Source organism: Augochlora pura, chromosome 9 (assembly GCF_028453695.1).
Source record: "Augochlora pura isolate Apur16 chromosome 9, APUR_v2.2.1, whole genome shotgun sequence".
NCBI lineage: Eukaryota > Metazoa > Arthropoda > Insecta > Hymenoptera > Halictidae > Augochlora > Augochlora pura.
In genome coordinates, this window is record NC_135780.1 from 429813 (window position 1) to 457261 (window position 27449).

Genomic DNA, 27449 nt, shown 5'->3' on the forward strand with positions numbered 1-27449 from the left:
GTTATCTTGTGTCTGAATCATGCTTGGGACGCATCTTTTCGAAAACGTTGAACAAGGTAATAGGACCAAACGTACGAGTCGAGATGAAAAACTCGTATAAGGGAATAAAGGAAACGTATAAGATGGGGCAATTTAGTGGATGCATGCAAGAGGCATTCACTTTATGAGGATATAAGAACGAAAACTATATGATCCCGTAAAGGAACTTCGATAACCCTTACCTTCCGGTACTCCTTCCAATAAAACAAATTTTACAGCCTCGTATTTCCTCATTTGTGTGCTGCAATTTCACGTTCGCTGAAGGGATGCGAACGTAGAAAAGAAATCAAACTTCCCTTTTCGAGACGCTACGGAAGATACGTTCAGAATTCTCAGTTATTCGCGAGTTCGATTTAAAAATTGGATACAGAATTCCTCAGAAAAATTTGTTCAAAGAAAAACAAAATACATTAAGATTTCAAATATGCTACAGCTTAAATTTATTATTGTATTTACGATACAATGTCGTGGATACAAATCAGTCCTTTTACAAATTAAATATAATGTTAGAATTTTAATTAACAACTTGGCAATTTAAATTAATTGTAATATTTATCGTGGATAAAAATCGAACAAAAATATAGACAGAATAAAAATAATACTAGACAATTTTATAGTTAATTACTTACAGTATTCGTCGTGAATAAAAATGAAACAAGTCTTTAAACAATGTAAAAATAATATTAAAATTTTAATTAACAATTTTACCGTCTAAATTAACTGCAATATTCGTCAAATTTAACTAGTCTGCCAAATTGCAGTGTTTGCAAAATTTAACAAATCTCTGTACAAGTTGTGAATGGTATTAAAAATTCAATTAAAAATTTTTCAATATTAATTGCAATATTTGTCGTGGATAAAAACCTAAAAAGTCTGTATACAGATGAAAAATTGTATTAGAACTTTAATCAACAATTTTACAGTTTTAAATGTCGTGAAATAAAAATGTCTTTGTACGAGTTGAAAATGGTATAAAAATGTCACTTAAAAATATTACACCTTAGAGATTTATAAGAGAGAAATAATTATTGTAATACCGGGCACGGTTAAAGTGAGGTATGGGAAATTTATTCAAATTTTATACGAAGTGATTCGCGCTGCTCTCCTGAAAAAAAATGAAAGCGATAATAAGGAGCAAAAGCTACAATTTGAAAAAGATTATGTGTATTTTCTCAGACGTATCAGCGTATATTCGCGGATACGCGACTGATTTCGTTCGGCGCTCGCACTCGCGAGCTTGTATAATCCTATAATATAGCAATTAATTTTGATTCCAGTGGCAGCAGGGGATTAATAGAATTTACGAAGCCGGGTACGCTATATCGCTCATAGCTTTGCTGCTCTCGTTGGGTATTCTCACGTATTTCCGGTGAGTCGATCGCAATTTCTACTGTCGTCACGAAAACAGACGAAGAAATTCAGGCATTATTACCTAGACCGCTATCCATTAGACGATAAAATAAATCACGTCGCCAAATTTCCAAAATAATCTCACATAATGCTTCTGTGAAAATACGATAATACCGAAACTTCGAAAATCCTGCAGCTTCGTTTGTAATGTGCTTTTAAAAAACAATTTGCTAAAATAAAAGCTATAAATAATTGCTCCTTACTTAGTGTATCAAATATATATTAACAATATTTATTAATTTAAGACTAGACTGTGGATCTTTACTTGTACAAATTAGTTTACAGAAATTACAGTTTTCATGAACAATTAAATAATGAATCATTCTAAGCCATCTTAATATAAAATAATTTTTCTGATTCACAATATTTCTATTTTAAATGACCTATTGTGTTTGGATAAGATAATTTCATAACGTCGCGTTACATTTTTAAAATCTGCATAAACGATCCGCAGTCTATTCGCGACGAGATTATTGTATTATTTCAACAATGGGGCGAGCCGATGCGGAGCAAAATTAATATTTGCTCGCAAAAAAAGTCGGCCAGAAAAAGGTATGATCCGATGCATCCTTTGTTTCCCCAAAATCGTGTACACGGTGCTTCGCTCGAATAAGTGCATCGGATTCAACTGGCGCTAAACAAATCTATCCAGCAATCACAGAAAATGGTTCCGCCATTGTAGCGTTGTGTTGTTTTTTTTTTTTTGCATTGTTCCCCCGATGAATGCAGATCTCTGAGATGCGCCAGGATCACTCTCCATATGAACCTGTTCACCTCGTTCGCCCTGAACAACACCCTATGGCTCGTGTGGTACAGCTGCGTGGTCGCGAACACCGAACTACTGTTAAACAATGGGGTACGTGGAACGTCATTGTCATGTTAAACGGTTCCCGTGTCTGCCAAGTAATACCCCTTCGAGATATCGCCGAAACCGGGGATTTTCTGCACTCGTTGCTGGCCACCGTTGCTTAATATTCACCGCGGCAAGAAGATTAATAACGCGCAACGATACCTTTATGCTGTTCGGAACGCGGTTTTTGTTCGAGTTTCGGTGCCCCTGGTCGATAAATTTGATATTCGCATGAACCAGTCGCGGTCTAATCGAACGTCTCTTTCTCCGCCATTTATCTTCCTCATGGTTTTTCGGGTAAGTCCCGCGAAGGCTAATATCCATTTACGAGAAATGGATGATACATTCGATTCGTCGGCTTTGTTTGCACAATATCTATATGAACTGAATAATGGCTGTTTCGTTCGTTAGATTGCAAATAAGATGAGTAGATTGCCCCCTCCACTCTCCTGCAAAAGTATTGGGACACTTGCAGAAAGTTAGATCGATTTCAAGAATCGGTATAGAGAATTGTTGTAATTGCTTAGATTTATTTCGAAGTTGATTTAATTGAAAAGAAAGTATAATTTCGCTGTTTAAAATTCACGTTATTTTATTTATATACTTTATATAATGTATAATAATATAATTACATACAGTATAATCCAATTACATAACATTATAATACAATATAATAATATTATACTATTATATATACTCTGTATGATAATAAAAGTAACGTGAATTGGAGAAATGAATTAGCACACGTTTTCAATAAACGAAATGCAATAAATCGATAAACTGGTCGTATAAGTAACGGACGCTTATAACTTCGCGTGTACAGTCTTCGCGCGACAAGAAGACAACTTTGTGTTTATGTTCCCCCCCTTACTACAGCAGTGAGCTAGTAAGAGGGGGAATGTAAACACGTAGGTGTCTTCTCGTCGCGTGAGGACTATACTTTCGACGACGCGATGCCATGAAATTCGCAGACATTACCTAAACTGAATGAAAAATTGTTTCCTTACTTATTTCGTATAAACAAATGTCCTAACATTTTTCGAGGGGAGTGTACATTTGCAACGCCTTCATATACTCTAAACGAAGAACAATATATTATATCATTTTAATCTACTAGAGTCGCAACAGCTCTATTAACGGATATTCTTAGAATTAATAAATTAGCGTTTATCCACGTCTACTACGCTCTATTATGCTTAGCGTTACAGAAGCCATATTTTCCTAGGTTTTTCCGCGTAATAATAAAACTGTAGCTCCCCGAGGTATGAACAATTTCTAAAATACCGGCAGCCATACGTATTAATAAAAAAAATAATATTTTCCCCGGGTTCCGTCCCAAGGCGTTTCCGCCGACGAAAGAAATTTCGTCCGGGGTTTTCATTTTCGCGGTGCTAATTATGAAAATAGAAATTTGCATGAAGATTGCCCGGCCCGTTGCGTCGCTTGGCACGGCAGCTTCTCGAGCCGGCCGCGAACCGGGGGACCAATCAGAGGCGAACTTAATATTTACGTTTACAGGTAACGTGCCGGCTACTGCACATCGTACTGCACTACTTTTTGGTCACCAATTACGCCTGGATGTTGTGCGAGGGTTTTTACCTGCACACGTTGCTCGTCAGCGCGTTCACCAGCGAGCATAAGCTGGTGAAGTGGTTAATGGGGCTGGGTTGGTCGGTGCCCGCTGTCATCATCACGATCTACGCTTGCCTGAGGTTCTTCAGCGACAATCCCGTGGATACTGGGCAGTGAGTAACGGCGTTAAAACTGCGAAGAGAATGCGTGAAACACTCTTTGGATCGTTGCTTTTCAATTTTTATTTTCCTCGTTTTTGATAACCTTGTTATCCTCCCTTCGAAACAAAACATCGAATCACAGGACAAAAGCTTTTGTAAAAAAAACAGCTCGATCATGCGCGCCTATGTATCAAACTCAATAGAACAAACGAACCGCGTTGAATCGCCAAGCCAAATCAATTACGAATATGGGAAACATTTCATCAATTTAACGGGCTGAATCGAACAGAGGTAATAAAAATGGGAGCGTTTTGTTGTTTTACAAGTGACAAGGCCGCGCCGACATTTCAGATTTGACCTCTGGCTATGGAACACTATTTACAATTAGGTCGGCGTGGATATTTTCTCTTTTCTCTGAAGTCGAAGTTCCGATCGCTTAGATGGGAACGGTATTTAAATTCCTGCGGGATCTCATGGTACAGAGAACTCCAGACCGGCATGCACGTTGTATTTGCATTCGCTTTGAAAAATTCAACGTCAGTCTTCCGTCCGAGATCGAAGTACATATTTGAATCTCATTTATGGGGAAACTTGATTGGTCAGAGAATATTTTAAGGGCAGAGGAATGTCCTTAGCGACCAATAGCATTTAGATTAATATCGCTGGTCTCAAATGTTCATGGGGATGCTCATGGATAGTTATGTGGATACAGAAATGTTAAGAAGATTTTTCTGCGTCGACATCGAGCAACAAAATTTTATTTATCATTGAAAACATTGCACGCGCGTGATTTTGCCGCTTTTGCTGTAAGATATGTAAAATCCGGCACGAGTCATCTGTTTCTGAAAATAAAAAAATAGCGCCATTGGACGTTGCGGCAAAATGCTCAAACTGTTCGCCGAAATTAATCACAAACGGTAATTCTGAAGGTTCAGGTCATTGGCACAGGTGGCGGCACTATGCAAAACCTATAGATATGTCAAAACAACGCCACTGAACGCAGCGGCGAAACGCTCAAACTGGTCGACAAATAATTGATTTCAGTCACTTTTTTGAAAATATGAGATGGCGCTATACGGATTTCAGAACGTTTGTTTACACTATCGATAATTTTGTCTACCAGTTTGAGCGTTTTGCCACCACGTTTAATGGCACTATTTTTATATTTTAAGGAACATATCTTATAGCAGCAGTGGTAAGGAATCACTTGTCATCTTTATTTATATTAACAAACTAGTAAACCTGGCGAACTCCGTTTCGCCACCAGATGGCTTCGTCTTTTGTAACATTTCGTTTGGGGATTAAAAGATGAAGAAAAGTTATTTTTTTTGTTTTATAAACCATATTGGTTTGTAGTACATGCTATGTATCAGAGATGGCACTGTATGTGAAAAATGATTTTCCCTGTTTTCCTGCTTTTCTGTTGAAATTTTTCCAGAATTTTGGTTGCTATAAACCTCACGGAGCCCGAGACCTTTCCAACGAATGCAAAACCGTGGAAATCGGTTCGTGCGTTCTGGAGTTATAGCGTCAGGAAGGAAAACCCGACTTATTTTTATATAATAGATGAACCTTCTTTGCATGGTATAGATATAGGAAATTCCCCTGAACATTTCTGTATCTTCAATATAGTATTTTAATTCCTCTATTATTAAAATTTAGCCTAGTTCCTGTATAAAAATTCCGGAGTATTTTCCAACCAGAAATTTTAATTTCGATACATAATACGTATCTCTTTATCGAAGAACGTCGACGGATTCGCAAATATCATTAAATTTTTTTACTTGCACTGAATCACTAAAATTTATTGCCTCGACATTGTTAAATCAACAGAATGATAAAAATTATTTGGCGACCGGATTTTCGTGAGTTATCGAGCTCGATTAAAAACGTGGAAACAAAAATATGCTTTCCGACAAGGATAGAAATACGATAAGATTGATAGCAGCTGGTCCACTCGATATAATCACACAATGGTTGGCCCGCTGACAGAGGTGAAACGAATGAAATAAAAACGGAGTGCTGAAAAACGCTCCATTCTATATTCAGACGGATTTAATGAAAAAATAATAGAGAATGCCAGTCGATACCAAACGTCCTCCGAAAAAAGAAAGACATATCTCACTGACAAGTAAAATATCCCGTGCATCACAAGCGAACAATAGATATCAGTAGATTATAAAATTGTTTTCAGATGGCAATAATAATTATTATACGCATAAATAGTACGAACATTTTATACAATATTTAATATACTATATTCAATGTTTTATACAAAATGGTAAGTGTCAAATGGGTATTGTGAGCGATTTATATTTTACGAAAACATGTCAACAAATACGCTTGTTTTAAACAAAGAATGATGCAGATTTTTTTCAAAATTCTTTAGGGTAGATAATTTCGCTCCTGTCTGTTGGCTTATTTAGCCATTTATCGCTTATTTAGCCATCGTTTATCTAATGAAACCGGTTTACCATCGCTCCGAATCCGGCACGTGACCAAAAGGAAGTTTATCCTGGCAACTTCCGACGGAAGTGTCGGTCCGGAGGGCGCTTGCATTCTCGTTGTTACGAAAATCGGTGCTATAGCGCACTAATTGCGAAGCCGCTCACGGAATCCCGAGAGAACCGCAACACCATGACGCTTTATCAGGGGTGCGCAGCATCGTGCCTCCCCCCGTTGATTTCCTATCGCGGGGGGTCGCAAGGGAGGTTGCGGAGGACTCTCCGAAGTCGGACACGACGACGGCACCCGGTACATGAGCGGGTCGCCCGGTGGATACGGCACGTGCACTGTGAACCAAAGGATCAGAACCGAGGCAATTGGTTTATCGTCGCTTGGCCCGATGACAGCTCCGAAATCCGTGACGAACAAAGGAGACTCGCCGCGCTGAATTAATGAACGTCAGAATGACCTTACCGAAATTAATTGATCCGCCGACGCTATTGGCGATGTAATTTCGATTTTTCGGGGATTATCGGCTCGAGCTGGATTAATTAATTTAACTGGATTTTAGGCTGATCGTGATTCGTCCTCCTATTAATTGAATTCGAAACCACGGTGATCCGTTTTCGATTTTGAAGGGGATAACTGGGGATGCTCTGGCAGATAGCCTGAAAGCGATCATGGGTAACAGGGTTGGATATTTTTGAAAATTTTATGGAAAATTATTTTTAACATTAAAACCATCGAACCAATCGAAATCACTGGTTTCTGATCATTTCTTTTGTTATCCATGATACTGTAGAAATGTTACATATCATACATTGCATATAATGGCATGTATTATTAAGTCTAGTCATGAATATCTTCTGTTTCTTATTACATATTTATTTTATTTCCTTTTATCTCTTTTTGTTTTTTATTTCATTTATTTTAGACTATTTAGTGCAAGAAAAACCTCGTTTATCCCAGTGACTCATAGCGTGTACATTTGAACAATAAATTCAATAAGTTCTTCAAATATCGTAGGAAGTAGCAACATAATTTAAATTAATCCAATCCTGTCTTTGTTATAAAACAATATATTAGGTTGGTGCATATGAAATATCGGATTTTTAAGTGAGTATATAAAACTGCATATCTTTTTTCAAAAGCTATTGATTTAATCAAAATGTGCCCCATTTGTTCCAATACACTTTTCCCAACGCGAGTTTAATTCATAGATGTCTGTGCTTCAAGAAATTCTGATTTTTCGGATCAATAAACAATAGTATGAAATTTTTCAGACTGTCTCCATTTACATACTGTTTAGCCCATAAAAACTACGCATACGTCGTACAAAACAATTGCGAAATTAAATGAAGTAAAATGTAAAATTTTATAAAATATAGTTCTTTCGCTAACCGACTTTCACTACTTTTAAATATTTAGGACAGTTTTTACGGGCTAAATAGTATAGAAATGAAGACAGTCTGAAATATTCCATATCAGAGTTTATTCATTCTAAAGATCAAAATTTGTTTAAGTCAGGCATCCCTGTATTGAAATCTCGTTGAAAAAGGTGTAGTAAAGCAAACGGGGCATATTTTGATTAAATCAACAGATTTCGAAAAAAGATAGACAGTTTTATATATTTACTGAAACATCCGACATTTCATATGCATCAACCTAATACATTAATCACGTTTAGGATTCGATGGTTCTAGTTTCAAAGACAGTTTATATAGAAAGAACCTGATGAAATATCGGACGGTATGCGCCATAATTCGATTACGGCACTATTATAGCAAAGGACGGAGGGATTATTCAATTAAAAAGTACGTAACAGCAGCGCAAACTTCGCCGCCGTTCTCCGCAGAAAGGGCTGCATAATACAAAGCACAGTTCTCCCCTTCTGAATTTTAATCTACGCCACGTTTGTTGCGCTGAAGCGAAGCTAAAGTCTTTTCGAATTCTGAAATGTTTTTAAATACCAGGTGAAAGTTTTCTCGCTGCGACAAGATAGTTTCTATTCGAACTTATTCTATGCATCGATGATGATCGCAGGTGTTGGATCGACGAGGGTAACTACATGATCGTGCTGGTCTACCCAGTCTGCGTGTCCACCGGTCTGAATTTCCTGTTCCTCTTCAACATAGTACGGGTTCTTCTGATGAAGCTGAGAGCGGGACCTACAATCGGTACGCAGCCATCGAGGTCTATGAGACAGGCAGCTAAGTAAGTATAATAACAAACTTAGTCAATTATTTCTTAAATGAAATAAAAATATTGGTAACTCTGACGAGCATAGACACTTTGTTTCATTTTAATTTGTACATATGAATATGGATTATTATGCAAAACAAATTGTATTATGTACTGAAAACTTTTCTCATCCGAATTTCGCATTCGCGGTCCAGTGGCGATTAAATAAAATGATTCCCCGGAACTTTGATTTTGAAGGAAACTAATTTCGCCGTTGTTACCAAATATTTGCCAATTCGAAACATGCTATTGTACTCCCTCGGTTGAACAGGCTCTGTTCTTTTCCAGGGCGACGATGCTGCTGGTACCTCTCCTCGGTTTGCATTATTTGGCCATCCCCTTCAGACCGCCAAAAGGGCATCCATGGGAGCCGATTTATGAGGTTCTCTCCGCAGTCACGGCCTCGTTCCAGGTGAACACAACGCCTTCATAAAAATTACTTCTAGCGAACACGAATACGATGTTAGATCTGAAATGAGCATTGAAACAATGAAAATAGGATCTAGGATGATTACTACAATAATGGAAAATAGAATATGATAAGAATATGGATGGACTGTGGATTTTGCGCATTCGTGACAAATTTATGGCAATTCGAACAGTAAAAACCAATTATTACCATTACGCTAAACATATTAAAGAAAGAGAAAAACTTGAAAATAGTTCCAGTTCTATACACGAGACGCAGGAAAAATGTTTACTTTGCATAAAGATCCGCAGCCCAGTTAACAGCCAGTCGACGTCACAATTCTAAATCAGTTTATTTCCACAGGGCCTCTGTGTCGCCGTTTTGTTCTGTTTCCTGAACGGTGAGGTGTGTCAACGAATCCGAATGTTTGCGAGATTCATATTTAATTAACCGAACTCCGAGCTACATATTATTTCATTAATAAAATATCGTTCATGCCGCAGGTGATAGCGCAGTTCAAGAGGAAATGGGAGTGCACGGCTCTTCTGCGAAATCGGGCCAACTCTTGCACGGCTACGACCGTCTCGGTACGACAAATTCACAAGACATAGAGCACTCACGGTCCCCTAAAAACGAAAACGCCCTAACGACGGCCACCTGCACGTTTCATGTGTTCTTCCTCCATTCGCTTCACATCCGTGTCGTCCTGGCACGATCCGTGCTCATCGACATTTCATGTTGCTAGAACACAGCTTTGATTCATGATCGACGCACGTATGGCATCGACATATGCCTCCAAAACTACGGAATCACGCTGTTCTATTTTATTTCGCCTTCGTCGATACTATATGCACGCGTTAATAGGCATTTGTGTAGAAGAGGTTCGTTAAGCTTTGAAAAGTTTATCTTAAATTATTTTAGTTGTAAGCGTTGATATTACGAAGATTTTATGGAATTTCTTGACGAAATAATTGCAGATTCTCGGCTTGTAAACGGTACAATTAACGTTTAAAGTATCGTTGAATGTGATCCGCTGCGCTTTTTGAATTATTGGTAGAATGCGGGAAACCTGGACACTGTAAATCATGAACGAAAATATGAAACACGACTGCGCACTATAACGTAATAAATCATAGAGATTGCTTTGTGCATAGCTCTTCGTTTTAATTATACTTTCGCTCGGCCGAGTGCACGTTACGGACACCTGCTCATATATTTCCGAAATCCGAGTGTTTGTGTCGGCGATATCGAACCCAAGAGACAATCCGGCCATTATAAATGTCCGCATGGCTTCACAGAAATGTTTTCTCGCGCTTGCATGGGCGATCTAATTCAGATACGATAATTGCGTTCAAAAATATTCCTGAGCGATTCCGCACGGAATCGTCGTTATCGGGAATAGTCGGTCGAAAGTGTACAGTCGCGTAGAAATTCAGTCGATCGCTCAAAATCACCGACAATATTTCTACTTTATTTTACTCCATCTCACTATCTGTCTACAAAGGAAAGGAAAGTGACTTTGAGCGATTACTGTAATGCGAACGAATCGCCGCACTTCCATTAATTTTCAACCCTTTCATCTCTCATGCTCATCTTTCAGTTCTTTCCACGTCAAACGCGACTATGATTGGGTCGATGGACACGTTCGTTTCAAAAATCTTAGGGATTGCCAGTTGAGAGGACTCCTCGACTTTGTTCGATGAAAAGGCTGGATTAAATCGATTTAATGCTGAAGTATTAAGCCACGATCAAAGATGAAATTATTTTAGCGAATTCGCGGAACGCAGTGCAAAAGAATCCTCTATCGGAAAGGGGTTGCGCAAACCCCTTTCGCAAACAAGCCAATCAGCATCGGTAAATCCCATAATCAGTTATCAGTCAAGCAAAGGCCGGTAGGATGCATATTGAATCCCTTAATTAGAGGAACATGCAGGGCATCCAGCCACCAAAATTTCTGATAAGGCTGAATAGAGGACGGTGTCCTCTCTTGTCGATCCAATTACAGTCCTTCTGGCTCTAGGTCAGTCCCAGCTTAGTAGCAACCGCGTATAGTCGGTGGTAGCACGCGAAACGAACCCGGCACATTTGCAAACACCTGTGTACATACGTACTGTCCATTCAGCGGCCGTTTCACCCGAAGAGACAGCACAGTCGGCGTGTCAGCAAAGGTAGCAATTAGGAACTGCACGTATGGTCAATGGTGCGATGCGGACTGAACTAATCCGGGTGAACCGATACTAATACGTCGGCCCGACTCCTAGCACATCCTCGATCGAAACCGACACCGATACTGAACTGGTGAATGAGCAACTAACAATTTTAGCTTGTGGTAGAGAGCGAACGAGAGAGAGAGAGAGAGAAAGGGAGAGAGTTGTCCGTGTCGTACCAATGACAACGTGCCCGAGTCAAGTCCATTGTGGGACGTTGACTGTTTCAGTTTATCCGATCGAACGCAGGTCCGATGCCGGGAGAGGACCAAGTGTGACTATCAGTTGCCCGTGCCACAACACCTGGACAGGAAGCCCGCAGACAACCACGAAACCATGCAACTGGTCGCTACCAATAATGTCGATCACCCTGCTGACCGTTGGAACGTCGCACAGAGGAACGACGACTGGATGTCGTCGGTGTAAACGAGCCAGGAAAACGACAGAGACTGGTGAACCATGCGACGAGTTTTTTAAACGAATTCTGAAGGGAGGTTGTTAAAGATCAAGATAATCAATGGAGACGTTGCTCCAATTTGTGATTTTCTATAACGGTGGATGATGGATTATCTTGTCGGGATAGGGTAACTTTATAGAAAGTATGAAAAATGTCTCAAAGACCATGGAAAATTTTGTTAAGTGCAATATGGAAAAATTATAAGGTCGACAGTTTGTTGAGTTCGCTTTAGGGTGATTGTGATTGAGGGATAATAGAAATGTTTAGGGATATTAATCCTTAAGTGGCCTGTGATAGCTATTACAGCGCTATACATCCTTATGTCGATAAATATTTGGTATATTCAAAATTTGACAAACCATTCGCAGATTCGAATAAACTTTGATCTCTAGAAAAATTGATTTCACACGCAGCTGATTTTGGAAGCCCACTTAAGGGTTAAATATTTACAGAACTTACATAGAATGGGGCCAGATAGATTGTACAATTGAACAGGGATGATTCGGCATGCAAAAATAAGTCAAGAAAAAAGAATAGCATTTTTTTGTTCCAAGCATTGTTTTCGAGAAAATTTAGTTTGATAATTCAGCGAGTACGCGTGGTATAGAATAAGAATAAGCTGACGTGTCTGATCGTGAATGACCTAGTCTACTTTTTGTGAATACACGAATTTTCAAACTAAATTTTCTTTAAAGCAAGACGTCTAACAAAAAATATTACTGCTTTTTAAACTCAATTTTGAGATATTTGATATTTTTGGATTGTGTTAAAATGAAACGAAAGATGAATGCAAAAAGTAGCGTCACCGAATCATGTACAATACATTGTTGAATAATATATTTAGTAATCGTTGATCAAGTTTGAGACAAGATATAGATTGTACATATGTTAAAAAGATAAGTTTCAGATAATTTATTGTAAATCATTATATTAAATTTATTGCAAATGTTTAAAAAATTCATCTGCGAAGAACGAGGATAATTTAATCAATTGTTCTCAATTGTAATCAATTGTCTTAGTTAACTTGATATTCTAAAAACCATATTATTTATGCATTTTTAATAACGCATTTATATATTTGATTCTTATATTAATTAACATCGTAACTTTTAAATTAAACTTTTCATCAAATACGCACAACTTCCTCGGAATAATTTAATAACTAATTGACTGCTCCTTACATGATAGGTAAAATATCTCAGATTAAGCAATTCAGTAATTGCTAAGTTATGTACAAGTGGCCATTATATCAATAATGTAAAAATCGAGCAAGATACTGTGTTTCAAAAACGCATGTTAGAGTGTGTGAAATGGAAATTTAAGTCCCTATTGTATGTAAATTCATTATAATCGAATCGTTTCGTGTTACAATATCCGGATTACAAAAAAAAATATTTCTTTTATTCTCTAACATGTGTTTCTGAAATGACTTCCGCGCGTATACTTCTCATATCCCATCATTCATTAAGGTCTTGTTCTTTTAAAAGTATTAAATTTCACCAATGGAAAGAAAATCAAAATTATAAAATAAGTAATCAACGATATCGCACATCTGCTTTATTATTTTCTTGAATTCGTTTTCTTGTTTCTTCGCTCAAATAAAATTACAGCTGCATTGCTTTAAGAGAACACATTGTTTGTTCGACAGTAAAAATAAATAATGGGGTTTATCATATCAATTATGTCATGTAATTTTTATACAAAATAATTCTGTAGAAACAGTGACGGAAATTTATTTAAGTTTGTGAATACAGCTAAATAAACAAAAAATTGTACATATACAAAGGCCTTTGATTTGTATCACTAATAAAATTAATTTCACAACCCTCAGATTAACATTGAAGCAGAAATGGTTTATTGCTGCTATTTTTCGACAAATGGAGAAATTTAAAAAAGCTGGAGATTTTTTAATTTATAATATATTTTACATATGAATAGTAAAAACAGAAATAACACATTTTAATAGGCTTATTATTAAAATTATTCTATATAATCCTAATTAATACATGATTCTATGCGGACGGTTTAAAAACACGAATAAATATAAACTGAAATTTTATTTTCTGAACAGAATGTACCCTCACTTATGATCGTAATTATCAACTGTGATATATAAAAAAAATAATATAAGAAAATAAAGCATATCGGATTTTTTTAAGGCCAAATTAAATTCGCAATTTTCGGTAGAGTAATTGCTATGACGACACTTGACAAAAGATTGACACTATGATTGTCCAAAATTTGTCTGCCACAAATGTATTTTACTCGTTTCCCAGGGCGCTCTACCACAACTCCATTTTCGTTCATTCCTGTGGCAGAACCAAAGTTAACAATATAATATTACAACATGTAATACATTATCGGATATAACAAAGCAAAATTTACCCGAGTATTGTACAGTAGCCCCTAAGATAGAATCTATGATACTGCCAAGGAGACCTCCAAGACATCCAACAAGAATAACTGGCCATTGTGGTGCAGCTAATTGAAGGACAGCCGAGTCTACAGTATATAGTACGGTAATGTAATAAAACAAACCCACTGTCAAACCACCGAGCGCGGAAACCAAAAGACCTACCCAGGATACACCACCGTTTGTTCCTGTTAATATAGGAAAATATAGTAATTTACTCAAGACTTTGGAATTCGAAATTTTTGTAATTTAGATAGCTTTACCTCTTGGTACTCTTTTCCCTGTGGTAACTAAGAAAGGATCGCTACTACCAATAACTGTTCCAATCTCTGAAGCCCAAGTATCTCCATTACAACATGCAAATGCTCCTACATCATAAAGATTGCAAAGAATGAAAATTCAACAAACTGTTAAAAATTTAATGTAAATTGTGAATTTTTTTTTATAAACACACCTAAAATTCCAATTGACAACCAAGAACTTCTATAATACTTATCAAAATCAACAGGGTGTTCTCCACAACCTATATCCAAGAGATACAAAAGTGCCAACTGTGTTGCCATGCCACCATTGCACAAAACTTGAATCCAATTTCTCTGCCCACCTTCCTTAAAGTCTGCTTCAAGTTTTCTTTTCTTGTGGGAACGAAACTTCGTTGCCTTGGAAGATGTAACAAAGAATGAGAATAGACAAGCCAGATGAACATAACTTGTGAGAGTCAGAATAAAACCCATGAAAAATCCTGCAATATAACATTCTGTTACTACTGTAGGATATGTAAAATCTCTCAAAGTGAAACTTTTACAGAACAATCACTGCATCTTGTCTCAATAATAAATTGTATTTTCAATTGCTTTATATGTGTTCATGATTTTATTTTTAATTTTCTCGAAAAAATCTGAAGAACATTTTATTACCAAGAATGGCACCGGTGATGTCCACGTTCTTTTTTCTGAAACCCCAAAACGCTATAAAAGTGGGAATTGCGACGACAGCCAGCCATCTCCATGGCGAAATCACCAAGTGCTCTAAAAATGATAGAAGGTTATGTCGAACAAAACAATCACATAAAGAAGCGGAACAGTAAAAAAATGGTGAGTAGCGGTCGTATACCTTCAAAATGATTATTGGAGTCGGGATGAAAAGTTGAGTAAACTACGTTTACGATCCAAAACAGCATAGAAATAGGAATTGCACAGGCACTAATCAGTACCGGCACCAACACGCGAGATCGTTCTTTCTCCATTTTCGTCAATGAGAATATATATGTATTTTACTGAATAAATCGTCATAAATATTGTAAAGTACTAATTTTTATTCAATTGACTCGTTTAATTAATTTTGTTTCGTTAAATGTATAAAAGAGGTATGGAGAAGTGCGTTGAAAGGTCTACAAATATTTCATTTCATCTTATATTTAATACGTAATACGCGATACCTGTGTAACAGCTTATACATTCACAGATTTCACTTGAAAACTGTCAGCTACATGGTAGCAATCCATCAGTGATTATTAATAAGAAATGATTGTTTATTTTAGCTATTTTTTTTTAGATAAGATAAAAATTAAATCTCGTGAGAGTGCCATTAAATTTCATTTTCACTATAATCAACTGACATTAACCCTTGACCAACCAACACCGGCTAGCTTATAAAGTAATGATAAATATTATGTGTAATTGGCATAAACAATAAATCAAAAAAGATCAGGCTCGTTGTGGATTTTAGCATGGATATAAAGTATAGAGTTATATAGATTGATCACCATATTGAAATTTATGTTATGTCTTACTCCTGCACATCTCAACAGTTCGACCCGTTAGCAAGTGTGAATATAAACATTTTTGTGCTCTGATTTTTTAAAGGTTTTGTAAGGGCATATCTACTGCTCTATTTAGTATAAATAGAACAACTAGTGATAGTGTATTAAACAGTACAGTACAAGTATATTAAATAAAATATTACACATTCGATTATTTAAAACTTATTTAAAGAACAATGACATTTGCGAAGCAGTACATATGTATGTGCATATCTTGATTTTGATTCGTTAATTTTAATTAGTTGTGTGTCGTCCACTTTTGACTTTTACGTTCATGGTAGAACATTGCATCACACGCGCAGTAACGCTCATGCGCTCATGCAGTGATGAAGAGAAGATCGAAGCAGGTGTATTACTCACTAATTCACTGACAGTTGTTCAATTTGTGATATAAAAATAGTGAAACAAGATAGCACTGACATGCAGTTATAATAGCGATGGTGTAACCTACTTGACCGTACTATTTCTATACATAAGTATATTTTTCAAATAATGTAAAAGTAGTAAATGATCTTAACTTGTATTCATTTGAAGTAACTTAGATTATATAGACAATGGTGTGCGTCTTACTGAAATTTGTAAGCGCATACTTGATAAACAATTATTCTAAATGATGGGTATATTTATGACATGGGTGCATACAAGTGATATGTGAATGACAGTAATTGACAATGTAATCAATTGCGCTATACATGCCTCGCAAACGAAGAAAAAAGCCAGATACGTAAAAATATAATGGCAGACATGTGCGAGTTCGAGCGATAAGCGATCAATTTATCGAGCTTCTGGTTTTATAGTTGAATTATACAAACGATGGCACCGACAAGGGACAAATGGATGAGACGATTTATTATTCCAGAAACGACACGACACAAGAAAGGCTTTACTATCTACAAAGTCACTTCTGTGGTATGATAACACCGTTTTAATTAATTTTTAATGTATCATATAAATAGAATTGATTTTTATATTGAACGAAATCGATGAAACAGTTAATCCAATTAATTTCTGAGTTGACATTTCATTTAAACAGTTTAATTTAAATGAACAAAATTTGCCACATTAAAGATAGTAACAAGTGTAGATAGACTGTAATGTAAATTATTTATGGCTGTAAATATATGTATAAAAATAATTGTTTTTTAGGTATTTTTAAAATCTTCTCATGAAGAAATATCTAAAGTATCTGTCTGGAAACGCTATAATGACTTTAAGAAACTTCACTCAGAATTAAACATTCTCTGTGCGAAATCTCAGATTAAAGAGAGTTACCCATCATTCCCTAAGCCAAAATATTTTGGCAGATTTGAGGCTGAAGTTATAGAAGAAAGAAGGGAATGTGCATTAAAATTTTTAGAATTTGTAGGCAGGCATTCGTATTTATACTCTAGCGATATTTTCATAAAGTTTTTTGAAACTAGTCATGGAGATTATTCTGTCAGTGATTGTTCACAATCTCTCAGTTCTGATACATCAATGGAAGATGATCGCCATACTTATATAAATCGTTCATCAAGTAACGATATTATTTCTCAAACTATTTTTGAACCCAAAGTTATTCATAGCTCTATATCTGAAAATGAAACAAAGCAATCTCAAGAGGCTAGTAAATCTAAAGAATTACAATTTACACAGTTAAATGACACAAATTCCAAGATTGAAGACAAAAGAGCATACATGACAAGAAACACAGATGACAATTTGCTTGTAAGAGATCATAACATAGACAAAATTATATCTAGTTTAGAAGATAACCAGTTAATTTGTAATGAAAATAATAATTGCTATGAAGATTCAAACCATAATCTTCAAAATAATAATGATTGTGTAATTATACAGACATCGAACAGAAATCCAAACACTGATGAATTCACTACTGATGTGAATTCTTTGTTGACAACACACGATGGTTCTGATTTGTCACAAACATGGACAGATTGCTCTCAATACATATTAGTTGCAGTTGCACATATGAATGCAGCATTTAAACATGAAGATCTTACAGAGTATGAAGAAGCATTTACCCAGTACAAAATGGGAATCTCTAGTTTACGATCTGGTGTTGAATCTGATACTAATAAAATAAGAGCAGAAATAATTAAGGAAAAAATATCAAAATATTTGGAACGGGCTGAAAAACTTTATAACAGATACCTGAACTGTAATATTTCTTTGTTAAGTAAGCCCATTTCAGAGCTTCAACATTACAAAGTATTGAAGAGTTTGGATACAGTGATGCTTGTAAAAGATGTCCATAAAAACTGCCTCAATATTGTAAAAGTATGATTGATTTAGAAGTTATTTTGTGTTACACAAAATAAAATATATGTTTAAGTAATTAAATTGGTAATTTTTTCATTTCAGACTGTAGAAAAATCACCAACAAGTAAAGAAAACGTAAGTGATTACATACTACGCGGACAGGTACCATATATGGTACAATTATATGCATGCATTGATACAGAAACAACAGTATTCTTAATTTTACAACATCTAAGGTAAACGTATTCCAGCATTACTATTCTGTATTATTACTTATCATTTGCATAGTCAATTTAAATATGATTCTGTAATTACTTTCCAGCCGTGGAAAGTTGTGGAATTTTATATTATCACACTATACCTCTAACAACCGATCATGTGATAAAAGAATTGTCGAAAATAATATTGGAAAATCGGTAAACGATACTAACACTATTTTGGAAAAAGATGACATCAAAAATGATAATGAAGAAACTGCATCTCTAGATAATGTAAAATTAACTAGTACAAATTCCAAAGTACAAATGAAGATAGATCCAACGACAGTAGATAAAACAAATGAAATATATAGAAATTTATCTACTACTCAATTATTAGAAAAGGCGCAGATACTGCTACAATCAGTTAATGCAACATTGAAAGAAAGTAATACTGTAGTAAATCGATTACGTGAATCTGATTATTTGTTGAACCATGGACATAACACTGATTTATTGAACTTAAAGAACAGTATAAATCAGTCTAAAAATTGGACTGATAGACCGCTGGACATTGATAAGATATCAATAGAAATTGACAGTATAGACAAAACTACTACAATCGAAAAAATACCTGAAAACAATGTGATAATTTCTAATTACTTATCGGTAAATAATAATAAAAAAGGAAGGAGCCAATGTAGTACTAACAATTCATCGTTAAGCGATAGTTTCAAAGATCTTAGTTTCGGTGACAAGGAATCAACGAGTTCTTCAACGGACAGCTTAAAAACTGTCGATTCACTCGTCGCAATAGATCATAAAAATAATAAAACAGATAATACTATAAATAATTTAATATATAAAAAATCGACAAAATCTTATAGAAAATCTGACAGAACAAATTATTATGCGTCAAATAATCAACAGTATAACGATACTATGCAATTAATGGAATCTCTAAAGAACATTGCAGATGCTGAAGAAATATTGTGGACGATACCAGAAAATGTAATTCGTCTGTGGGCTGCTGAAATACTTTTAGCATTAGAAGCATTACACCAGCAAGAAGTTACAGTGTTTGATTTAAGACCAGATAACATATTATTGGATGATAATGGTCACATTCAACTAACGTACATAGTACCGACCCATAATATAGATTTACTGAAATATAAGCATCCTTATGCGTCTCCTGAATTATGTATGTTCTCACCAATGGTTCCCCTTGCTCCAGCCACTGATATTTGGAGTTTTGGTGTTATCCTATATGAATTATTAGTAGGCAACGTAAGTTAAAATGACAATTCAATCTATATTAATAATAAGTAATGGAGCAAATATATTACATGCTACATTCATATTTCAGAAATTTCAAGCAAAACATCCAAGTGTATTCCAATCGCATTCCTTACTTAACATTCCTTGCAAACTATCAGAGGATGCCAAATCTTTATTGCTTAGTGTAAGTTTATAAATAATAGTTTAAATAATTAATCAATTGTATAGGTTTCAAAATAAATTCTAAACAAATTTCACACATTTTCAGATATTGAAATATCAGCCAAATGATAGGTTGACAATACCAGAGATAAAACAACATCCATTCTTTAAAGAAATTAATTGGGCAAGTTTGGTAGATACATTTTAGGATTTTGTGCAATCCGTAGTAACATTTAAGAAAAATGCTTGGTAATAAAATAATTTGGATATCTGTAAAACCCCACAAAAACAACTTTAAACTATGTTTTCTTTGAAGATATGTATATTTAGATAAGTTTCATAGTATACTTACGTACTTAAAAACTTATAATATAATTAGCATTTCATAAAAATATAGATATACAATAACTAAAAATGTTCCACAGTAATAAATTTCTTCACGTTTGAAATTTACTGTTTCTTTGTAGTTCTGTAAAATATTTAATGTACTGACTGTTAATAATTGCAACATATTGTAAAAATATTTACGAAACAGACTCTGTCAGCTTTAATTACGATGCCCTCAATGTTTGTTAATCTAATTTCTTACTTTAAGGATTTAGAGATACCATAACTCCGTATCATTCTACATTTATTATATTACATTTTGTAGCTTCTCGATGTAGAGTATAAAAATATTAATTTATTTGTAGACATAAATCTACGTGCTTTAATATAATAAATACAGATTTACTTATTTCTTACTTTTTCACTTCTAGATATTGTTGACATTCCATCAACAAACCTCGTCGTAAATACTATGTTAGCATTATTGAACATTCCATCCTTCAATGATACAACAATAAATTGTGAATGTTTAAAATGTCTTTTTAACATTATACCAATATTTTCTGTATGAGAGAGATCCAGAGCAGCGTCAACTTCGTCCAAAATATACAGAGGCGCCGGTTTAAATAAAAGCATAGCTAAAATCAGTGATAATGCTACTAAGGATCTTTGCCCTCCAGATAATTCACCTAGCGATTCCTTCCAAATACCGGAAAAGCCAATTTTCACCTCTAAGCCATCTGTGACTGATTGATTTTCAGGAGCTTGTAACTTTGCATCTGCTCCTGGTAACAAACTACTGAATATCGATCCGAAGTCTTTGTTTACCTAGAAATTAATGTTAATTAAGTATTTCATGTAATTTCAATACTAACGTTTAACTTTATAAAATGATCAATCATCAGTACCTGTTTCCAAGCTGTAAGTAAAGTTTCCCGTTTCTTTTCATCCAAGTGTTTAATTGTCTCCAATATTTTCTTCTTATCATTTTCAACAATTTTCTTTTTCTTTATCATTTCATTATATTGCTCTTCTTCTTTATCAAATAAACTAATAGCGCGTGTATTAATGTTCCGACTTAATTTTTCATGAAATGTTTGTAATCTATTTACTTTTTGTTTCATTTCGTCAGGTTTGTTAACTTCAAAATCATAAATACCACCTGAGAGAAAAAAAAATGATAATCATTATTAATGTACAAAAGTAATATATTGTTTCATTATGAATAGTTAATTACCAGCTTTCCCAAAATAGAGCTTATCTTGTTCAATCCATTCGTGCCTTCGTAGAAGTTCCTTAACTCTTTGTTTGCACTCAGTGGCACAACTTTCAATTGAATTAATTTCATGATTTAATTTTTGAATATCTAATTTTGCATCTTTACTCTGTTTTATAATTCCTTCTTTCTTTTCTACAAGTTTTTTCATATGAACGTTTTGTTTATTAATAATTTCTTTATGTTCTTTTATTTCAGATTGTAATTGTTTCATGTTATCTTTTATTTCTTTTAATTTTCCTTCTAATTCAGTTCCTGCTTCTTGTTGTGAATTTAATTTCTCTTCAGATGCTTTTAACTGCTCTTTTCCAGCTTCAATACTCTGTTGTAACTCTTTAATTTCTAGTTCAAGTGTTTCTGCCTCTTGTTCTCGTTTTTGCCATTCCTTACGACTATTCTCTGCTTTCTTTTTCAGTCTTTCTAATTCCTTGCCAGCGTCTTTTAATTGCTTCTCGCGAATGTTAGCAGAGTCCTTCAGTTGGTGTTCCAATTCTCCAGCCCGTTTAATATTTGCTTTTTCAGTTTTGTTTGCAGTTTCCATTTTCTGTACAAGTTCTTCAATATTCTTCTCCAACTCATCAATCTGAAAAACAAATTAATATTGAATAAACAATACTCATACTTATTTTAGTGCGTCAAGCCATTGAAACATACTTCTTCTTTAATTTTATAATATACAGTTTGTTCTAGCCTCTGTTTAACTACGCCGATTTCATAATTTCGTAAATCAAACTTTTGTTTTATTGACATGTATTGCTCAGCAATACTCGACAAATTTGCCAAATCGGTTTCAATCTTTTGGTACATTTGTTGTTTAGTGTCCAATTCTTTCTGTATAGCTTTTAACTCTTCCAACTTTAACAGGACAGAACCAGACTTGGATGCAGCACCACCAGACAGCGTACCGGCAGGATCAACAACATCACCATCCAAAGTGACGCATTTCCTCATAATCTTTTCATGAAATGCAATTTTTTTAGCAACATCAATATCTTTACAAACAAATATTTGTCCGAAAACCCAAGTCATTGCTGCCCGAGTTTCCTCCGGAAATTCTATAAGTGACAACGCTGTTTGCACATTTTCTTGTCCTCCTATATTTTGTGCCAAACGAACCATTTGGTTATCCATTGGTCTTCCATTTACTTTGTTCAACGGTATAATGGTAACACGTTGTTGTAACTGTCCACGTTGAAGTAATTTTTTACTAGTTGTTTCTGAATCAACTATTACATTATACAACTGAAATCCGAAGTATTAATTATAATTTTAATCTGTCACTAGCAAAACAAATTATCAAAATTATTTTAAAATTGAAATATTTATATACCTTCCCGCCTGCAACAATATCTAAGGCATACGCGGCTCTTTTATCTTTAACAGTAACTAATTTGCCTACCACACCTTTCACAGACTTAGGATTGAAATTAGGTTCAGGTTTCTGATATTCAAACCTAATTTGTGGATATCTGGATTCAAAGTAATCTACTTTTTCTTCTAATACTCTTATCTCATTTCTTAGTGTAAGCCTTTGCTCTTTTAATGATTCTATAGTTCCATCTTGATAATCTAATTTTTTTAGTTGATTTTCCAAATTTTGTAACTCCTTCTCCTTATCATCAAGATCTTTAGTATATTTTTTATATTCGTCTCCAGTGTTTTTGAGTTCTGTCGTTTTCTTTTTTAGTTGTTCTTTATTATGTTTTAATGTCATATCACATTGCTTATATTGTGTTTGTGCTTCTGTTGCAGCTTGTTTTACTGCTATTAATTGTTGCTCCAACGTCGCATTTTCACCATCTTGACTTTCTAATAAACCAGAAGTAATTTTTTGATATTTTTCTTGTGCAGCCTGCACAGCTTTACAATCTTGCTGATCTGTTTCTTTCAATTGTTTGAAAAGATCTCCGACTTTCGCAAATTCTTTCTGTTTTGATGTAAAAGCATTTTCATCATCTTTTATGTTAGTCTTTAGTTCTTCTATAGCCTTGTTAGCAGCTTTCACATCTTCTTTGTTACTGTTAACTTCAGCCAATAATTTGAATTGCTTCTTTTCAATATCTCCTAATTCCTTTTCCAAAGTTTGTAATTGGCCCCCTGTTTCCTAGAAAGGATAATTAATTAGGAATATAACACAATAATTTGCATTTTTAATCGAAATACACACTGTATCTCTCTTCAAGATGATTTCATTGCATTCTTTGTCTATATTATTAAGTTCTTCTTCACCATCTGCAATGCTTTTCATTTTTTCATTTATTTTATCCTTAACTACTTGCACGTTTCCTTCTGCCTTTTGACTATCATTTATAGCATTCACATATTTCCAAGCAAGGCAAATTCTTTTACAATGTTCTAATTCTCTTTCTACACGTTGGAATTCCACATATTGTGCTTTTTCTTCTCTAAGTCTTGCTAATTTTGGACCTATCTCTTCTTTCAAAATCTGAAACAAATTACAGTTTTCAATACATGCAAAATAAAATGATTGTAAAACTTATAAATTACTTCGTACATCGTTTATTTCATTTAATTTACTATCTTTTTTCTCTATAGTTTTTAAGGTAGCTTCCTTTTTATTCTCATACATTCTTGTACCAGCAGCTTCCTCTATCATAGATAAAATTTCTACAGGTTTCATATTAAGAACTTTTGTAATTCTCCCTTGCATGATTAAAAAGTGAGGATTATTCACATTCAATTGTACAGAACAAAACATATCTTGTACACGTTTGTTTGGGACATTGGAACCATTGATCAAATATTTATTTTTCCCACCGATTACAACCTGTCGTGTTACTGTAATTTCTTCATAATGCTCATATCCCATTGGAGAAGAGGATCTTTCTTTATTGTCAAATACAATTGTAACACTAGCTTTCTTAATGCCAGCTTGTCCAGATTTATAGACTAAATCTTGTAATGATGCTGCACGCACCTGTAATTAAAAGATTGTTATAAAATATCTTTACTTTTATAAAAACAATTTATTAGTAAGCTAGAATAGAAAAAACATTAGTTTTGTATTATAATAAGTTCTTATGTATATGATATTAGCAACGATTTCCATTTAGAAGTATACAATACAAGAATATAATTACTAAAAATTAGTTATAAATGAAAACGCAAAACAACTATAAAATACCTGGCCAAGATTCGTAATACCCAAAACAAAGCATATTGCATCCAAAATATTTGATTTGCCGCTACCGTTGAATCCTGTGATTGCATTAAACTCTTTATCAAAACCAACTATTTCGATTCTTTTTCCATAGGATTTAAATCCTTCTAATACCATACTCTTAATATGCATCCTAAAATACAATAACTATGTTACAAATGCGTAAAAATATCTATTTACACCAACTAAACGAAACTATAAATTCAAATGGTCATTTGTGACTGTTGGAAGTCAATGACATACTAAACATAGATAGTAGAACTCTAACGTAAATAATTATAAATACAAACTTGTGGTAGCGAGTGAAATAAGTATATGCAACAGATAAACTTAAAAACACTACAGTAACAATTCTTTCGTTCTACATACTTCCAGGCTGCAACTTGATCCGTTAGCGAGAGTCACCGTAGAAATTTTCGTTACTCTGATTGGCTAACAATTCATTGTTGAGACAGAATCCCTGCAGATTAGATGCGCAGTAAGATGAAGGGGATGTGCACGCGTCATCTTAGAGGATAGGCAAAGATTGCAGGAGAAGATCTCTGAACTGTATTAAATTTTAAAAAGTACTAGGGAATCTAAAGGTATTATTAGAACTTAGTTTTTGCTTGTATATAATTAGGAAAAAATGTATTATTAAAAAATACAAAAAATAAGTACTTTGAATGGAATTTTGTAGTGTGCTGCACAGCCCCCTGTCGGCATGTTGCAGAAAGCATTGCTATAATCTCGATGATTGTTCACTCTCGCTTTGTAGTCGAAGTCGAAGTTAAACATATTCGAATTCAGTAAAATGTTTTGAGTAATCGGCAGCTAATTTAACAAAGTGTAGGTAACAATTTTCATCATATATTTTATTTACAAGTAAAAGTATTTTAAAAGTTATCAAAGTAAATCTAATAATTCAAAGATTTATGTGTACATAATTAATTGGAATTCAATGCTACATGGAAAAAGTGACATTTGTAATAAACTTTATATAAAAGATACACAACATTTTCTTCATTATTGCATGTGATTACATTATTAGGTTTACAATGAATATTCCACCCATTCAACAACCAGGAGCTATTGGGGTAGGGCAAATGACTCAGTCCGTAAATCCTCAGATTCCTCAAAATCCACAACAAGCACAGCCACAACAGGTCCAACAACAACAACAGCAGCAACAGCAACAGACACAAGAGAAACTCGACAATATTTCTAAAGTCAAATCTTTAATTGGACCACTCAGGGAATCATTAGCTATAGCTCTTAAAACTGCAGCTCATACACTGCATCAAAATAGTTTGGTAGATGTGGGTTCCCTTAAAGGAATTGACCAACCTGACCATCGTTTTAATAAGAACATGGAAGAATTTTATTCTATCTGTGATCAAATAGAATTACATTTAAAGACTTCTATAGAATGTTTATCACAGAATTCTAGTTCTCTACGCTATCTACCAGTATCTGTGATACCAACACGTACTGATACTGTAGGAGCACAAGAAGGTCCAGCTTTAACATATCCTCAATTCTTAATGACTGTGAGAGCACAAGTTGCATATGCTCGTGAGGTACATGACACTCTAATATCTGCAGCACATACAATAGCATCTGGTGAATAATTAATTTTTTCCTGTGTACATAATTTATCTCAAGAAAATACGCATAATAGAAATAATGGGTAATGTCTGATGTATAAAAAGAAAGTTTTGTTATTCAGTATGTAATGTAATTATAATATTTTACTAGAATAGTCAAAACTATTTTCTATTTATTGTAATATATTACATTAAAGGGAACAAACATTTGCATCCAACTTTACAGGAATCTCCTTTTTATTGTTATCATCATAAATAAAATTTGGTATGCAAGTTGTTAAGAATTTTGTTTTAACTAATACCTGTACGTGTATTCCTATAGGTTCACTTATGGAAAGTATGTATTATGTAATTGTATGTATTCTTTGGACACGAAATTTAATTTATATTTGACTACTTTTTTCTGTCAATTATAAGAACAATATGTTACAATATAACAATCATTATATTAAGTTTGTATAAATGATTGTTATTCTAGACTATCCGGAAACTCTTAAATATTGAAAGAGAATGTTAACAGAGGTAACCAAATAAGATTAATAGCAATAACTGTGCAATAAATTCTGTAATGCTTACGGGTTTCCTCCATAGGAACTCTAGCAGACCCGATAAAAAATATCAAAATCTGATTCAAGTTTGGCTGTATGAATGAATGAATGTTTCTGGACATTCATCGGGATAAACAGAAACATGTTATTTAAACATAAACTAGACACCGTCGTAAAGAGGGTTCTAAGGATTACTGCACGCGTTTGCCATACACGTTATTATTCTCGATCGTAGTTCACACCTCCGCAGAAACGCGACACGGCCGGTCAAACCGAACGTAAACAAAGGCTGATAAAAGCACGAAAGCTTTGGACGTGGCAAGAAATAGCGGCCCTACACAGAGAGCCGCTTATCAGCCTTATGTTTTAGTAAGCACGTAGAAATAGGAAGGACATACCGGTAAAAGAGAGGAGGGGGAGGAGAGGCGTGCAGGAAGCGCTACTGTCAGTTGGATTGGTGTTTTGTCGCGGCGCGCCGAGTGATCATTTGAAAAGGAAGGACCACCTCTGTTCACCATATTTGGCAAACTTTCCCTAATATGGTAACGTCTACTTCTAAATATGGCAGCCGGGGACGCCCTCTCGCCGATTCTTGTAGCACTC

General features: G+C 34.6%; 5 protein-coding genes across 6 annotated transcripts in view; 3 read left to right on the plus strand and 2 right to left on the minus strand.

The window, feature by feature from the left end:
* Dh31-r (Diuretic hormone 31 Receptor) overlaps nt 1–13558 on the plus strand; it is a 39203-nt gene extending 25645 nt beyond the window's left edge. The window contains exons 3-10 of the mRNA XM_078190679.1: nt 1317–1408; nt 2179–2305; nt 3818–4044; nt 8521–8691; nt 9007–9130; nt 9491–9532; nt 9631–9714; nt 11584–13558. Coding sequence (XP_078046805.1) covers nt 1317–1408; nt 2179–2305; nt 3818–4044; nt 8521–8691; nt 9007–9130; nt 9491–9532; nt 9631–9714; nt 11584–11760 — 1044 coding nt within the window. The 3' untranslated portion in view covers nt 11761–13558. The remainder of the gene's footprint in view (nt 1–1316; nt 1409–2178; nt 2306–3817; nt 4045–8520; nt 8692–9006; nt 9131–9490; nt 9533–9630; nt 9715–11583) is intronic.
* Nucleotides 13559–13599: 41 nt separating this feature from the next.
* On the minus strand, nt 13600–15892 carry LOC144475249 (transmembrane protein 19). Its single transcript, XM_078190948.1, has 7 exons — nt 15643–15892; nt 15318–15480; nt 15122–15232; nt 14659–14946; nt 14468–14572; nt 14177–14392; nt 13600–14100 (listed from the first exon to the last, which is right to left on the minus strand). Exons 2-7 carry the CDS (start codon nt 15448–15450, stop codon nt 13946–13948), a joined length of 1008 nt encoding a protein of 335 aa, XP_078047074.1. The 5' UTR covers nt 15451–15480; nt 15643–15892; the 3' UTR covers nt 13600–13945.
* A 446-nt stretch (nt 15893–16338) lies between these two features.
* LOC144475374 (ribosomal protein S6 kinase delta-1) lies at nt 16339–20664 on the plus strand. The gene is made up of 6 exons (XM_078191209.1): nt 16339–16935; nt 17173–18306; nt 18391–18524; nt 18611–19775; nt 19855–19950; nt 20035–20664. The coding sequence occupies exons 1-6, from the start codon at nt 16840–16842 to the stop codon at nt 20134–20136; spliced, it is 2727 nt and encodes a 908-aa protein (XP_078047335.1). The 5' UTR covers nt 16339–16839; the 3' UTR covers nt 20137–20664.
* Nucleotides 20543–24921, minus strand: Smc2 (structural maintenance of chromosomes 2). Its single transcript, XM_078191208.1, has 8 exons — nt 24677–24921; nt 24047–24469; nt 23699–23977; nt 22862–23635; nt 22186–22773; nt 21493–22114; nt 21164–21417; nt 20543–21083 (listed from the first exon to the last, which is right to left on the minus strand). The coding sequence occupies exons 1-8, from the start codon at nt 24842–24844 to the stop codon at nt 20658–20660; spliced, it is 3534 nt and encodes a 1177-aa protein (XP_078047334.1). The 5' UTR covers nt 24845–24921; the 3' UTR covers nt 20543–20657.
* Nucleotides 24922–25391: 470 nt separating this feature from the next.
* On the plus strand, nt 25392–26731 carry LOC144475376 (mediator of RNA polymerase II transcription subunit 29-like). Of its 2 annotated transcripts, none has more exons than XM_078191214.1 (2): nt 25392–25540; nt 25743–26729. In XM_078191214.1, the coding sequence occupies exon 2, from the start codon at nt 25750–25752 to the stop codon at nt 26320–26322; it is 573 nt and encodes a 190-aa protein (XP_078047340.1). In that variant the 5' UTR covers nt 25392–25540; nt 25743–25749; the 3' UTR covers nt 26323–26729. The 2 variants fall into 2 exon arrangements, with proteins under 2 accessions (XP_078047340.1, XP_078047341.1); XM_078191215.1 differs by having other exon boundaries at nt 25450–25544; nt 25743–26731.
* Nucleotides 26732–27449: the final 718 nt, after the last annotated feature.

Excerpts from the sequence above, each read along its gene's own strand:
- LOC144475249 (XM_078190948.1), bottom strand. The coding sequence starts at position 15,450 with ATGGAGAAAGAACGATCTCGCGTGTTGGTGCCGGTACTGATTAGTGCC. Across the intron at positions 15,233-15,317 it reads CTCCAATAATCATTTTGAAG|AGCACTTGGTGATTTCGCCA; the intron begins GTATACGACCGC and ends TATCATTTTTAG. Across the intron at positions 14,947-15,121 it reads CATCACCGGTGCCATTCTTG|GATTTTTCATGGGTTTTATT; the intron begins GTAATAAAATGT and ends GTTATATTGCAG.
- LOC144475374 (XM_078191209.1), top strand. The coding sequence starts at position 16,840 with ATGGCACCGACAAGGGACAAATGGATGAGACGATTTATTATTCCAGAA. Across the intron at positions 16,936-17,172 it reads TCTACAAAGTCACTTCTGTG|GTATTTTTAAAATCTTCTCA; the intron begins GTATGATAACAC and ends ATTGTTTTTTAG. Across the intron at positions 19,951-20,034 it reads CCAAATCTTTATTGCTTAGT|ATATTGAAATATCAGCCAAA; the intron begins GTAAGTTTATAA and ends ACACATTTTCAG.
- Smc2 (XM_078191208.1), bottom strand. The coding sequence starts at position 24,844 with ATGCATATTAAGAGTATGGTATTAGAAGGATTTAAATCCTATGGAAAA. Across the intron at positions 23,978-24,046 it reads AATTAAATGAAATAAACGAT|ATTTTGAAAGAAGAGATAGG; the intron begins GTACGAAGTAAT and ends AATTTGTTTCAG. Across the intron at positions 21,418-21,492 it reads GCTCTATTTTGGGAAAGCTG|GTGGTATTTATGATTTTGAA; the intron begins GTAATTAACTAT and ends TTTTTCTCTCAG.
- LOC144475376 (XM_078191214.1), top strand. The coding sequence starts at position 25,750 with ATGAATATTCCACCCATTCAACAACCAGGAGCTATTGGGGTAGGGCAA.